Source organism: Vigna unguiculata, chromosome 4 (genome assembly GCF_004118075.2).
Source record: "Vigna unguiculata cultivar IT97K-499-35 chromosome 4, ASM411807v1, whole genome shotgun sequence".
Taxonomy (NCBI): domain Eukaryota; kingdom Viridiplantae; phylum Streptophyta; class Magnoliopsida; order Fabales; family Fabaceae; genus Vigna; species Vigna unguiculata.
This window is the reverse complement of record NC_040282.1, coordinates 1,825,790-1,839,614: the sequence shown is the minus strand read 5'-3', so window position 1 is coordinate 1,839,614 and position 13,825 is coordinate 1,825,790. Positions and strand designations below refer to the sequence as shown.

General features: G+C 25.2%; 1 protein-coding gene across 1 annotated transcript; it reads right to left on the bottom strand.

Moving 5' to 3' along the window:
• Nucleotides 1-983: 983 nt before the first annotated feature.
• On the bottom strand, nt 984-5,595 carry LOC114182489 (glycosyltransferase BC10-like). Its single transcript, XM_028069364.1, has 2 exons — nt 4,754-5,595; nt 984-1,713 (listed from the first exon to the last, which is right to left on the bottom strand). The coding sequence occupies exons 1-2, from the start codon at nt 5,480-5,482 to the stop codon at nt 1,072-1,074; spliced, it is 1,371 nt and encodes a 456-aa protein (XP_027925165.1). The 5' UTR covers nt 5,483-5,595; the 3' UTR covers nt 984-1,071.
• Nucleotides 5,596-13,825: the final 8,230 nt, after the last annotated feature.

Below are 13,825 nucleotides of genomic sequence, written 5' to 3'. Positions count from 1 at the left end.
CTTCCTACACCCCTGTCATTTTTCTTTTTGCATTTAGAAATTCTGAAATTTATTTTCGAGATTTTTTAAAAAGTGTCTCGATGACTATCTTTTCATAACAATATTATAGTTATTTTTTTGTTGATCATTTTTATCACTAAATTTTTTTATAATTATCAATACCTGTAAGTAATTTTAAATATTAATATAGTTAACGACAATAATAATTATTTTTCATCAAAAATTTAATTGAGACTTCTTTTCATAAAGTGGGACTTAATTGACATTTTTCTAAAAATGGATAGCAAATTGACATATCTAATAAAAGTGGATATCATCTACTAATTAAACTTTATATTTATTATATATTCGATCAGAGATCTAACATTTAATTTAATAAATTAATATAAGGGTTAAATATGTTTTTGGTCCCTCAAATTTCAGTGAATTTTGGAATTAGTCCCTCATCAAAACTTTATACCAATTTAGTCCTTCATCTCTCAAAATGTGTGAATTTAGTCCTTTTAACCAAATTTTGTTAAGTTTATCTGATGTTTCAAACGCATTTCATGATAGTATTTAAGTTAACATTGAAGCAAAAATGTGTCAAACAATGTAAATAATTTAAATACTATCATGAAATGTGCTTGAAATGTCAAATAAACTTAACAAAATTTGGTTAAAAAGACTAAATTCACGCATTTTGAAAGATGAAGGACTAAATTGATCAAAAGTTTTGATGAGGGACTAATTCCAAATTTCGCTGAAACATGAAGGACCAAAAACATATTTAACCCAATTTTCATATTATACATTATACATATACGTATTGATATCATGTGTCGAATTTGTAAATTTGTAAATTTGTAAAACTTGCCAATATTTATTTGTAGTAGCATATAAAATCAATAATTCAATGGTTTTACTGCAAACTAGTATGCGAAAAGAAAGGGTGAGATTCTTGGTACCCCTGAAGTTAACAATTGAATGTGATTCTGTATATGTTGAACCCAAAAAATATATATATAAGAAAACACAGAAATGGGTATGAAGAAGCAAAAAAAGAAGAATATGGAGAGAGAGAGAGAGAGATCAATTGAACTGCATGAGCTTCGGAGCAAATCTGAGCAATCTATCCAAAGCATGAGTGGTGAATTTCCTTGCAAACAAATGACAAATATTTGTGGTGTGACCATTGTACTCGCATGATGTTCCAAACCTGAGCTTGTTCAAAAACTCATTGTTGACATCATTTCTGTAATACCTTGTAGGATGAGCACCACCCTTTGTCCAATCAACCCATGTCAAGGTCCTGTTGGAGTTGCTCTTCCAGAACTTGATGCTAACAAATGTGGGCAAGTAGTGTTCATCGCTGTAGCAATTAGGGTTGCAGTACTTTAAGAAGACTGGGAAGTAGTGATGGTCTGAGACTATTTGAAGGGCCAGAAAACGGTCTATTTGGAACCATTGAGACCCTTTTCTCCATTGGGAGAGACTGATCTCGGGCCTCATTTTGGACCTGTACCTGCCACGGCCCACTTCACCGGGCTGATCATAGGCCTCCACAAAGATCTTGGTTGAGTTCATCAGGTAAGTGTAGATGGTGTTGAAGTTAAACAGAGGAATGCATGACTCTGAGAGTAGCACAAAACGTTGGTTCGAGAAATCAAGGAGTGCATTGCCTAATAGCCTTCTCTCTGCTTCAATCATGCTGTTCTCACCCCACCTTACTTCCTGCATATATAATTGTCCCAACACAATATCATATATCAGTTTATCGTATATAACTGGATGCAAATTTTATTTACAAGTCAGATTTATAAGATTAAGTTTAGATTTAACGTCAACCTCTTAAAACCTCTTAAAATGTGGTCAAATACTAAACCATAAACCCTAAACTCTAAACTTATTTTAACAAGATTTATTGTTTTATTATTTAATATACTATCAGACCATACCACTGATGATTTTATGTCTATTGAATCTATCATATCACTTACTATTTAAGTCGGTATCAGAGCACTATTGATTTTATGTCTAAGCGTAAGAGAGTCTATTAGACATTTAATGTCAACTAGAAATAAGATGATTTTACGATAACTACATATCTCGCTTTACAAGTCGGTTTTAAAAGTTGAAATTAATTTAATTTTGAAATTAAAAGAGTGTATAAATGTTGCCATTTCTAACTTTTGGAAACCTGCTGGATTCTAAAGTTGTTCATGTTGTGTTATATTGTTTAAACATAAATGACATGGCAAAAAGATGCATTTATTCTGTCCATGGATTCGTTTTCTCATGCTAGAGACTAGGTACATGAAGAAAGGAATTGTGAAAAGTTTGAATAAATTGGTTCTGGAAATAGAGAAGAATAGAATTTTTCATGCAAGTACAAAAGGAGTGGAATCAAAGAAAAGTATGACCAGTTTGTATTGACTGTCCAATTCTGGAAGCAACCAAAAAGTAGAAACAAAAATGGACATTCAATAGATTCAATACACCTTATACATTGTTCTGTTTTGTAAAATTTATTTACCTCCATATATAATGCAGACAAAAAACATGGAATTCTAATGGATAACTAGCTAACAACGAAAGAAACTGGAATTGTTAAAGATTATATTAACTAAAACATTGAAGTTCATTGGAAAAAATAATGTCATTGAAAAAAGCATAAGCTGTGTCAGTCTACTATAGGCCATCAAAAGATCTTATTTGAAGGCATTGGAAGTGATCTTTTTCAGCCTTTTAGCTGGAGTTGTTCTTTCGTCAAAACTCTTCTGACAAGCAATGTTGCAGAAAATTCATAAGAACGTGTGCAACTATGGAAACTTAATTACACATTACAAATTGTTCATGTTCATGCGAACAAGTGTTTCACAAGTTAGCAGTTTCCTAAAATAATTTGTAGCAAATCATGCATAATGCTGTATATTTCCTTAAAAGATGAAGTGAAGTAATATTTTAAAGTCTTACATTGACTAAAGATAAGACGATTTAAAAATATATAAATGGATGTAAAACTCACCTAACAAACCGATTTTTTGAATTAGGTTTAAAATTCACTTCTTAACATAGTATTAGAGTCATAGTTAAAGTCTAACCTAGTAAGATTTGATATTTGTTCGTGTTAAGGAATCTAACTTCTGTTTGACCTATTGTGTCACTTGTTATAAAAAAATTTATTGTTTGTTAAACATGTTATTCCACCCGCTATCAGGTCTTTATCAAACCATTTATTAATATCTAGTCTCACGCTCGATATATATATATATATATATATATATATATATATATATATATATATATATATATATATATATATATATACACACGCAACATGAGAAGTTTCTCATGTTTATATAGTTTTGTAGAGTTGAGTTAGACTTAAAATTCACTCCTTATAACTCCATGCAAATAATATTGCCAAGATAATAACACATTTGTGTGGACAATTACTCATGTTTATATAATTTTCATAGAAGATGAAACTTTAAACTATATATTCAAGTAGTATTTATTCTGTACTTTTTTTAATGCAAGCTGAAACTTGAAAATACATATTCTATTAATATTTATTTTGTTTGATAATCGTCACACACTCCATATAAAAGGATTTAGTTGTATTCTTTCTAATTAAATCAAATTCGATAGACTAAGGTTTCCTAACTTAATCCAATTCAATCTAGACTAGGCTAGATCAAATAATCTAATAAAAACTCTATCCAATACAGAGTTTGGGCTTCACGTAACTACAAATATAGAACAAGGTTAGAGTGGAAAAGGGAGGAAAAAAGAGTGATATTTTTAATTATAATTAAAAATAAAAAAGTGTATTACTCTGAGTAAAATTTTCAAGAAAAAAAAAATTGTTGTACTTTTGAATCTTCAGTATATTTAAATTATTAGTATAATTAATTCAAATATATAGCAATATGATTTAAATTCTCTAAAACATAAGAACAAATTTAATATAAATTAAAAGATAAAAAAAATTATAATTATAATTCATTTTTAATTTTATTAACTCGGCAATTGAGCACTTAAAAAGTCCTAAAGGACATCAATGGAATTGGAAAAGGTAATATGGTAAATGAAACTGAAAAATTAGCAGTGGAAAAGTTGCACCTTTTTTCTTCTTTTGGGGCAAAATCAATAATAGGACAACTTCTAGCATAAATGGTAAACATGATTTAAGAACCCTTTTAGGATGTGAAAATTGATTAATTATTTAATTTTTTTGCTAATTTCAAAACTCGAACATAGCTGGAAAACGCGGAATTTTAAATGAAATGAATTAAAAAGGGAAAATAAGAAAGATAAAAGAAACGTTCATGCCAATCTTGATACATTGGTGAATTAATCTTGCTTGTTTTAAGGTAATCACACTATAAAATTCAATACAAGTATTAAAAAAATATTAAACACTCCTAATTATAACATCCAATTAAAGTATATTATTTCCCTTTATCAATTCTTTGTCAATTTATTCAGATGAAATGTGAAGAGACTCTGAGAGAGAAAAAAAAGAAAAAAAACAATAATATTTTCACAATTAAATTTTGACAACTTTCTTTTATAACATGAGGTATCATTTTTTAAGTGATTTTGAAATATTAAAAATGAAAAAAAAAATGAAAAATCACTTGAAAGATGACACCTAACTTAAGAGAAAGTTATCGTAGTAAAAAAATATTTAAAAAAAAAAAACAGAGAAATAGGTAATAACTTTTCATGTGTTAAGAATGATAAGAGGTAAAATGCAGAAACTGACCTTACTAGGGATATTGCGGCCATGAAAGACAGAGCTTGGAGGCACTGTTTCATTGAAGGAAGGGTGGGAATGGACATAGATAGAATACAATCCTTCATTTCCTTTGAAGAATCTCTCCCACAGAGGAGCCAACATCACAGGCCCTTTTGTCAGAAACATGAATGCAACCTTTGGAGTCTGTTTGAACGGGAGATTCTGAATCATGGGAACCATGGAAGCTTTCCACAACAATTCTTCATCATTCATATCATGCATGGCCATGGGGGGCTTCAAGAACTCACTCAACCCAATTCTGGTGAAATTCATCACCTTTGTTGCGTTGTTCACCGAGGACGAATCAGAAGAAGGTACGGTTTTGTTATCCTTATTCTGGGGTGAAGATGAGGTGTTGTTTTTTGAAGAAGGTACGGTTTGGTTATCTTTCTGGGTGGCTGCTGATATTGGTGATGAGATGTTGGAGGAGATCGGAGGTGGCGGTGGCGGTGGCGGAGGCGGTGGTGGTGGTGATGGTGGTGGTGACGGTGGCAGTTTGAGGGTATTGGATTGTTGAATTTGAAAGTTGACAAAGGAGAAATTGTTGAGAAAGAAAGTGAGAGTGATTCCAATGAGTAAACCAGTACCAAAAACTAGAGCATGAGCAAAGAAGTTGAGAAGGTCTAGTTGAGCAAGAAAGAGTTTCAGAAATGAACCTTCACCTTTGCCTTGTTGCTCTTTATTCTTCATTGTCATGATGAGAGATTCAGAATGAGATAGAATAAGCAGATTAGCTTCTAAACACTGTTATGGTGTGTTGAGTTTTTATACAGAGAGAGAGAATTCATGATGCTTGATTCTGAACTCAAAGAGATACTTAAATTGATCCAAAAACAATACCTATATATATTCTGTAGTTTACATGAGGTGGGGGCAGAAAAGGTGTATTCTTTTTCACAGATTGTGAATGGGTATGCACTGTACACGCAATGGAACAATAAATTATGGGATAAACAAAGGGAACGTTTTATTTGGCTGAATACAAGTAACAGTTATGAAACATGCATTCAAGTTTGTTTCTCAGAAAATATTAATTTAATGCTTTGATAAATAAGCATATTAGGTATATATGAGTTGCCATCAAATATTATTATGCTTATGTGAAAATGAAAATGAATGCACTAGTCACTGAATGTTTATAATTAACTCGTTCTTTGCTTTGTCAGTAAAAAAAAAAAGGAATTTTTTATTTTATATTTCAATGGGGTTGAAATGGAGGTGACAAAATCATAGATGTGATAAATGTTAGTTTTGATTATGACATCATTTGCCTGTTACTTATTAATAAAGTATTATTTTAATATGAGTTATAAAGAGATATACAGATTAAAAAATGTTTTTTTAATCTGTTGACAACCAAAATTTAGGGATATTTTTATCATTAAAAATATAAGTTTTATATTTATAAAGAAAGATAGAAATCGAAGAGTAAAAAAATATTAGATGTGAAGTATATGTAAAAATTTGATGTTAAAATAATAATATTCTATACATATTATTTTTGCAATTCTAAAAAATATATTTTTATATAAAGCTTACATTAAAGTATTGTTTTTATTTATTTGAAATTCACCTAGAAAACTTTTATTATATTTTAGTTCTAAATTAGGAGTTTTTTTTTCTCCACCAATCCTCAATTTTACGTTTTTTTTTATATATTTATTTTTCATTTTGTTATTCATAGTATTTTTAGTCATTGGGATTAAATGACATTGATGATTTTTCAAGAATTTATTAAAAACATTTAATATGTGGACAGTTCATTTTGTGCATTTGATTACAAATTTTAATTTGTGTGGCTTTTTTATTTTCATAATGATAATTTTAATCCATGGAATTAATCCACATTAATGGCATTGAAGATGGGTAAACAATACTTCAATAATCATTTAACACATTAATTTAATTAAGTAACCTGCTTTTTTAAAAATTTATTAAGCTTTTTTTTTTTAATTCTCACCTTTCATCACTAAAATCAAAAGAATGATTAACAATTGATTTTGATGGTGAAAGTCTCGTATCGACCAGAGATAAGTTCACTTCACAATATATATGAATGAACACAAAAATCATTTTATAAACTGGCTTTGTAAGGTTAAGTTAGGTGTCCAATTCTTATCATGATATTAAAATCATGAGTTAAAATCTATCACAACGAAATTTGTTGTTTGTTAGGTCTATTATTTCACCCACTATTCGATCATAATCAGATCACTCATTAATGTTTAGTCTCACGCATAAGATATATAGATATATATGTATCATAGTGAGAAAAATGTGTTGAAAATCTCACATCGAGAAGTTAATTCACAATATATACAAACATCATCTTACAAAGCGATTTTGTAAAATTAAATTAGGCTAAAAGTCTACATCTTAACACATAACCATTAATTTTAGAAGGATTAAATATGTTTTTGGTCTCTTAACTTTTAGTGAAAATAGGAATTAGTCTGTATTCGAAACTTGAACCAATTTAGTCTTTCATCTTTATAAATGCGTGAATCTAATCTTTTTAACTAAATTTTATTAAGTTTATTTTAACATTTCAAACATGTTTTTGAGCTAACATTGAAGTGTAAATTTTTCAAAAAGTGTAAACAACTCAAATGCTAAACACATTTAGAACGTGAAATAAACTTAACATAATTGTATTAAAAGACTAGAGTCATGTTTATAAGGTTGGATGACTAAATTGAAATAAAATTTCGAAACTGGACTACTTTCAATTTTCATTTGAAAGTTAAAGATGCGCATATTTAACCCATTTCAGTATTCCAAAATTAAAGATGTTCATCTCTTAAACTAATCTCATTCTTAATTATATATCGAACAAAAAGTGATAACTCAACCTTAAATCCTAAATTCTAAAAACAAGTTAGAGGGACTCCAAGTGACAACACCACTTACTTTGCAGCAGCAACTATATAATAACATATAAATGGTAGAAGAGTGTCATGAAGTAGTGCAATGAGGCTTGATTCTATTAAATAATTTGATTAATGTTATAAAGGAAATTTCACTACCATCGTCCAAGCCCACTAACCATGTATAGAATTTCAGAGAATTGAAGGACTAAAAAAATATATTTTTTTTAATTGGATGACTAAAGGAATTTGTGCTCCTTATTTAATTTAGAGGACTAACTCATTTAAACATTTACTGAATTTCAAAGAAATTATGTCAATCAATTAAATTTAAGTAAAAAAAGTTGTCTAATTAATCCTACGAACTAAAAATAATACTTTTACAAAATTGAAACACTAAAGAATGAGCTTTTTTAATTTGAAGATCAAAGAAATAATTAGATAAAAACTTGAATTTATTGGACTACATAAAATAATTTTCTTAATTCATTTTTATCTCTGAAAAATTCATTCATTCAAAAAGTTGATCCATATAATAAAAGAATTGTATCATTTAATAAAAAATCATTTACCTGTTGTTTGAGTAGGAAATTTCGTCATTTTTAATACGTTTAAATAAATTTGAATTTTTTTTTTCAAATAATTTGTTTGAATAAATTATTTCAAATTTACTATTTGTTTTGTAGAGTAGCTTAATTACTATTAAATGCAAAAAAAAAAATTATTAAAAAAAAATCAATTATTTAAACCTCAAATAGTTGTTAATATATATAAAAAAAAAAACATTACTACTGATCATCTTTTTAAAGTTGATTTTGGTGTATGTTATTCTTTTTCTAAATTTGTTAAAAAAATACCAACTGAATAAATTTTTTTCTTTATTGATGTCAATAAAATTATTATAAGTTGATTTCCACCATAATTATTTAGATTGGCATCGATTAATATAACTTTTACGATGCTGATGATGAGTTTTTTCATTGACTTTTAGGTTAATGTCAGATAAAAAAACTTTTCAATTGATACTGACAAAAAATAATCCCAATTAGTGTGGTGATCGAAAGATTTTTCAATCAATTATGAAAAGAAAATCTTAGGAAACTATCCACAAAAATAACATCCATGCCAATGATGAAAAGAATAATAATCGAGAATATATATATAAAAAAAAGTGACAACATCAAATATATTAAAAAAGATCAAGTATGTTTTTAGTTTTAATTTTTATTAAATATTGAAATTAATTTTTATTTTTTGAAATTTTAGATTAATTTAACGATTTTAATTAAATTTTATTAAATTTATTTAATATTTTAAACAAATTTTTTAGTTAATATTAAAATAAAAATATATCAAATGGTATAAATAATTAAAAATTATAAAAAATATATATTTAAAATATGAAATAAATTTAATAAAATTTAATTAAAATAATTAAATATACATATTTTAAAATTAAATAATTAAATTAGATTAAACTTCAAAAGTTGACTAATTTCAATTTTATTAAAAGTTAAAGAAAAAACATAATATTTAACATTTACACCAATAAAAGATTAATGGTCCTGACATTAATCTAAACGTACATCTCAAGGTTAAATGAGAAATAACAACAAACAATTTAAATAAAGATTAACTCCTATTAATATAATAATAAATATCTTAATTAATATTAATCGTAAAGTAATTAGTACAACAAGAATAATAATTATATTTCAATAAAATTAAGCCAGCCGGAAAATGCAAAGCGAAAAAATAAATTAAATTAATAGTGTAGAAAATTAGAAATCCAAATATTAATTATTTTGACCAAATTTTTTTAGGTTAATTTGACGTTTCAAACATGTTTTTTAATTATTTTGACCAAATTTTTTTAATTGATTTGACGTTTTAAACATGATTTTTAGTTAATATTGTAGTAAAAATATGTCAAACAATATAAACAACTCAGATATTGTTAAAAAACTATTTAAAACATGAAATAAACTTAATAAAATTTAATTAAAAAATTAAATACATACATTTTAAAACTAAATTATTAAATTAGACCCAAATTTCAACTCAAATATTGTAAAAAAATGCATTTAAAACATTAACTAAACTTAATAAAATTTAATTAAAAAAATCAAATACACACAATTTTAAAATTAAATTATTAAATTAGATTAAAATTTTAAAAATTGATTAATTTTAATTTTTATTAAAAATTAAAATACCAACATAATATTGAACCCTTTACACCGATAAAAAAATAATGGTCCCAACATTAATCTTAACGTACCTCTCAATATTAAATGAGAAATAACAACAATAACAATAAATAATTTAAATAAAAATTAACTCCTATTAATATAATAATAAATATCTTAATTAATATAAATTAGAAAGTAATTATTGCAACAAGAATAATAATTATATTTCACAAACATTAACTCAATATGAAATTAAGAGAAAAAAAATATTAATTTGATAGTATAAAAATTAAATAAATCTAAATTAACAATTACTAAAAGAAAAACAAATATAGTTAGTTTAGTCTAAAATAACAGCTATTTAAAGAATAAAATTGAAAATGAAAAATATTCAAAGAAATATTTATATCAAATATATATATTAATAACTATTATTATTAGTTGATGATAATGTATTTTTTTACATAGTGCATTAATGTTTAACTTTTCTTCTCGTGATAATATTTCGTAATCTTTTATGCTTTGTTCATTTGAATTAATTTTCTATTTGAAAGAAAAATATAAGATAGATTACCGGGTGATTTTGACGCCGAGTGAAAATAATGATTAACGGAACGATCTCATGTCATACAAGCAAATTTGAGAAAATTAGTGAAAAAAAAAAAAAAAACTATTTCACTTCTATTCACTTAAATTCATTCGCTCCTTCTTCTAAAAAATTATACAAATTAATGATTCTTTAATCACTGTTACACCGGTTAGCATTTAAAAAACTAGATAAATATTTGAAAATAAATTTTGAAAACAAATTAATATTATCTTTAATTTTAGAAATACAGTTAAATGAAAATAAAAATATGTTAAAATGTAACGTTTAAAAAGAAACGAGGGAAGTACACGAGATAGAAGTATCAAATTAAAAAAAAATGCGAGTTTCAAAGGGTAACGATTTATTATAAAATAGAAGAAAGATAAATTTATTAAAATCCAGAATTAATTGTGAAAATAAATAAGAATTGAAGAAGAAAATTAATATTTTATTTCTCTGTACTTTTATTTTAACTATATTAAATTAAATTCATTGAATTATTTATTGATTATTTTTAAAAAAGTTAAATTTCTCCATATTTAAAAACTTAAGTTTTTCGTAAATATAAAATTATTTGAATATTGAAAAGTCTCATTCATTTTCTCCTTAGACCTGTTTTTTTTTTCTCTCACTTTTGTCCATAATTTTCATCTTTTTAAGCACCTCATAGCAATTGGATAGTTAGGAAACATTATTATTCTATCAGATTTTTAAAGTGAGTCAGTAGGTTTTAATTTAAAAACATAAAGGTGGCATGATAATAATATATTAAGTTTTATGTAAGGATTGTGATTGATAAAATGTTTGTTCTAATACTTGAACTTTAGTTCTGTTTACGATGTGTTGAATTATTATCGATAATCAATACACGTTCATCACAATTATTTCTATTTATTGATGTTTGCAATCATTTTTTTATTATAGTTACGAATATTATTTTTTCTATTAATAATCTGTCATAATATTTTTTTCAAATTGCAAAAATATTCATCTTAATTGGCTTTAATTTTTACAATGTCAATTAAAAAAAGTTCAACGAAAAATCAACACAAATAATGATCAACATTATTATATCAGAGTTAAATAATTGTAATTTATATAAAATGAAAAAAATATTATTCGACAAAAAATAATTTTATTAAATCAATTGAAAAATATTAACAAGCTTTTTAAAAAAAGTAAGATCAACAAAATACAAACTAAGAAAAATCATTAATACAATTTTTTAATATTTAAATAATATTTTTGTATATGGTAAGTATTTAAATAAAATTTATAAAAAATGTATAATTTAACAATTTTGAATTGCTTTATTTATTGAAACTCATTGTTTATATTATTATTATTATTATTATTATTATTATTATATTTTTATTGGTTTTTTTTTTCGAATATCATTATTCATTGTTTCAAGCACTTCTTAATGTGCCGCACGCACAAAGAAACTAAATAAATTAGCAAGAAATTGTATTCGTTAACCACCATTAATTAGAACTAAATTATGGTCATGATAAAGTATCATCATCAGTATACAGATTTGGGCTTTTGCATTGGGCTGGGCTTCATCATTGCCATTTCCTCTTTTTAAGTGTGAATTTTTATATTAAAATCTCTATTAATAAAAAAGTTTAAAGTCTCTCAATTTTTTTTAAAAAATGTTACAATATAATTTTTTGGATGTATAATACAATATTCCAATACCCTTACAGAAAATTTCACAATTTAATCTATAAGTGTACGCTATATCTAAATCATAATAAAACGTTAAAAACTCACATAACACCATAGAAAGATTTTATTTGGTCATAAATTCTAAATCATAAATCCTAAAATACTATCAAAATGTCTTCATTCACTGGTATGAGTGAAGGTTTTTTTTTTTTTTCCCATGCATTTGACTTTAGCATCCACTCGTTAAAAGGGGCAAAACAAAAGGATATGTTTTAGAGAAATTAAGTTTAATGGGTTGGTAAAGCATTCAAGTCAAAACTGAGATTACGCATTGGATTAAGGGCATCGATTAGGATATTAAAATATTAAAGTTTTTCTATTGAAATGCACAGAAATACAGAAATTTTAAGAGTTTTTTTTTTTTTTCAACCGTTAATCTAATCGGGTAACAAAATTGTAAAAGTTATATGTAGTTGTAGTAAATGAATGAGGCTCTGGAAATAGAACGTGCTTCAGGTGTTAGAGATACAGGGAAGCATCCAAAAACAGAGCACAGAATAAAGAACCAATCACAAGCTGGAAAAAGTTGGGTGGACAATCTCACGTGTGAATAGATTCGGAGACTTTAATGAAAAAACATATATTAAATGGAACTTTGATCTTATTTTATTGGGAAAAACATGTTTTTCTCCCGAAGTTTGATTTGATCTGGAAATGGTTTATCGTCAAATTTAGTTTTTTTTTCAGTATTTTCAAAATTATTATTTTTTTATTTTTATTTCCAAGCGGCATTAAAAATAATAAACGGTATATCACGTATTATTTAATTTATTTTATAGAATAAAAAATTAGCGTCAACTTTTCATAAAAATTAAAAATATTTTTTTTATTTTTGAAATTTAAACTTAATTGGAAATTGATTTCTCATCGAAACTTGCGATTATATTCAAAATCAATGTTAATATATAATAAAAATATTATTATTATATATTAATGATAATAATAATTATTATTATTATATATTTTTATTATTATTAATATAAAATAAATAATAATATTATAATTATTATTAATAGTAATATTATTATTATTATTTATTTATTAACAGTGATTTTGAATAAATAGGGATCAAATTTTGACCAGAGATAATTTTCAAATTAAGTTCAAATTTCAAATACGAAAAACATTTCTTTTTTAATTTTTGTGAAAAGTGTCGGCTTAGTCGATGTTATTTTTTTATTTTATAAAAAGTAAATAAATAATATGTAGCATGCCGTTTGTTATTTTTAAAACCGTCTAAAAATAGAGACTAAAAACAATAATTTTGAAAGTGTAAAAGTTATATAATAATCAAGTTTCGATCCGGAATCATTTTCAAATTAAGGTCGAACTTCATGAATAATTTTTTTATTAATGAAATAACAACCTAAACGTGATCTTGAGAAATCCATATCTGATTCGTTTAAAGTAAAAGTGAAAAAAGTTTTATATTTTTAAACATAATTCATAATTATCTGTATGTATATTATATTTTTAGCCTAATCAATATTTTTAAAAAAAGTTACGACTTATCCATAAAAAAAATATATAATATATCATTGTTCAAAAGCCTAAGTTTTAATATTAAATAATAAGATGTATTATACAAGAATATGCATCTTATAATCTAAATATTACTTGAAACAATTATATTAATATTAATATATTCTAACATTTATAC

What these genes read in the sequence shown, in the direction of transcription:
- LOC114182489 (XM_028069364.1), bottom strand. Translation starts at nt 5,482, where the DNA reads ATGACAATGAAGAATAAAGAGCAACAAGGCAAAGGTGAAGGTTCATTT. An exon ending in GCCGCAATATCCCTAGTAAG is followed by an intron (nt 1,714 to 4,753) that starts GTCAGTTTCTGC and finishes TTATATATGCAG; the next exon opens with GAAGTAAGGTGGGGTGAGAA.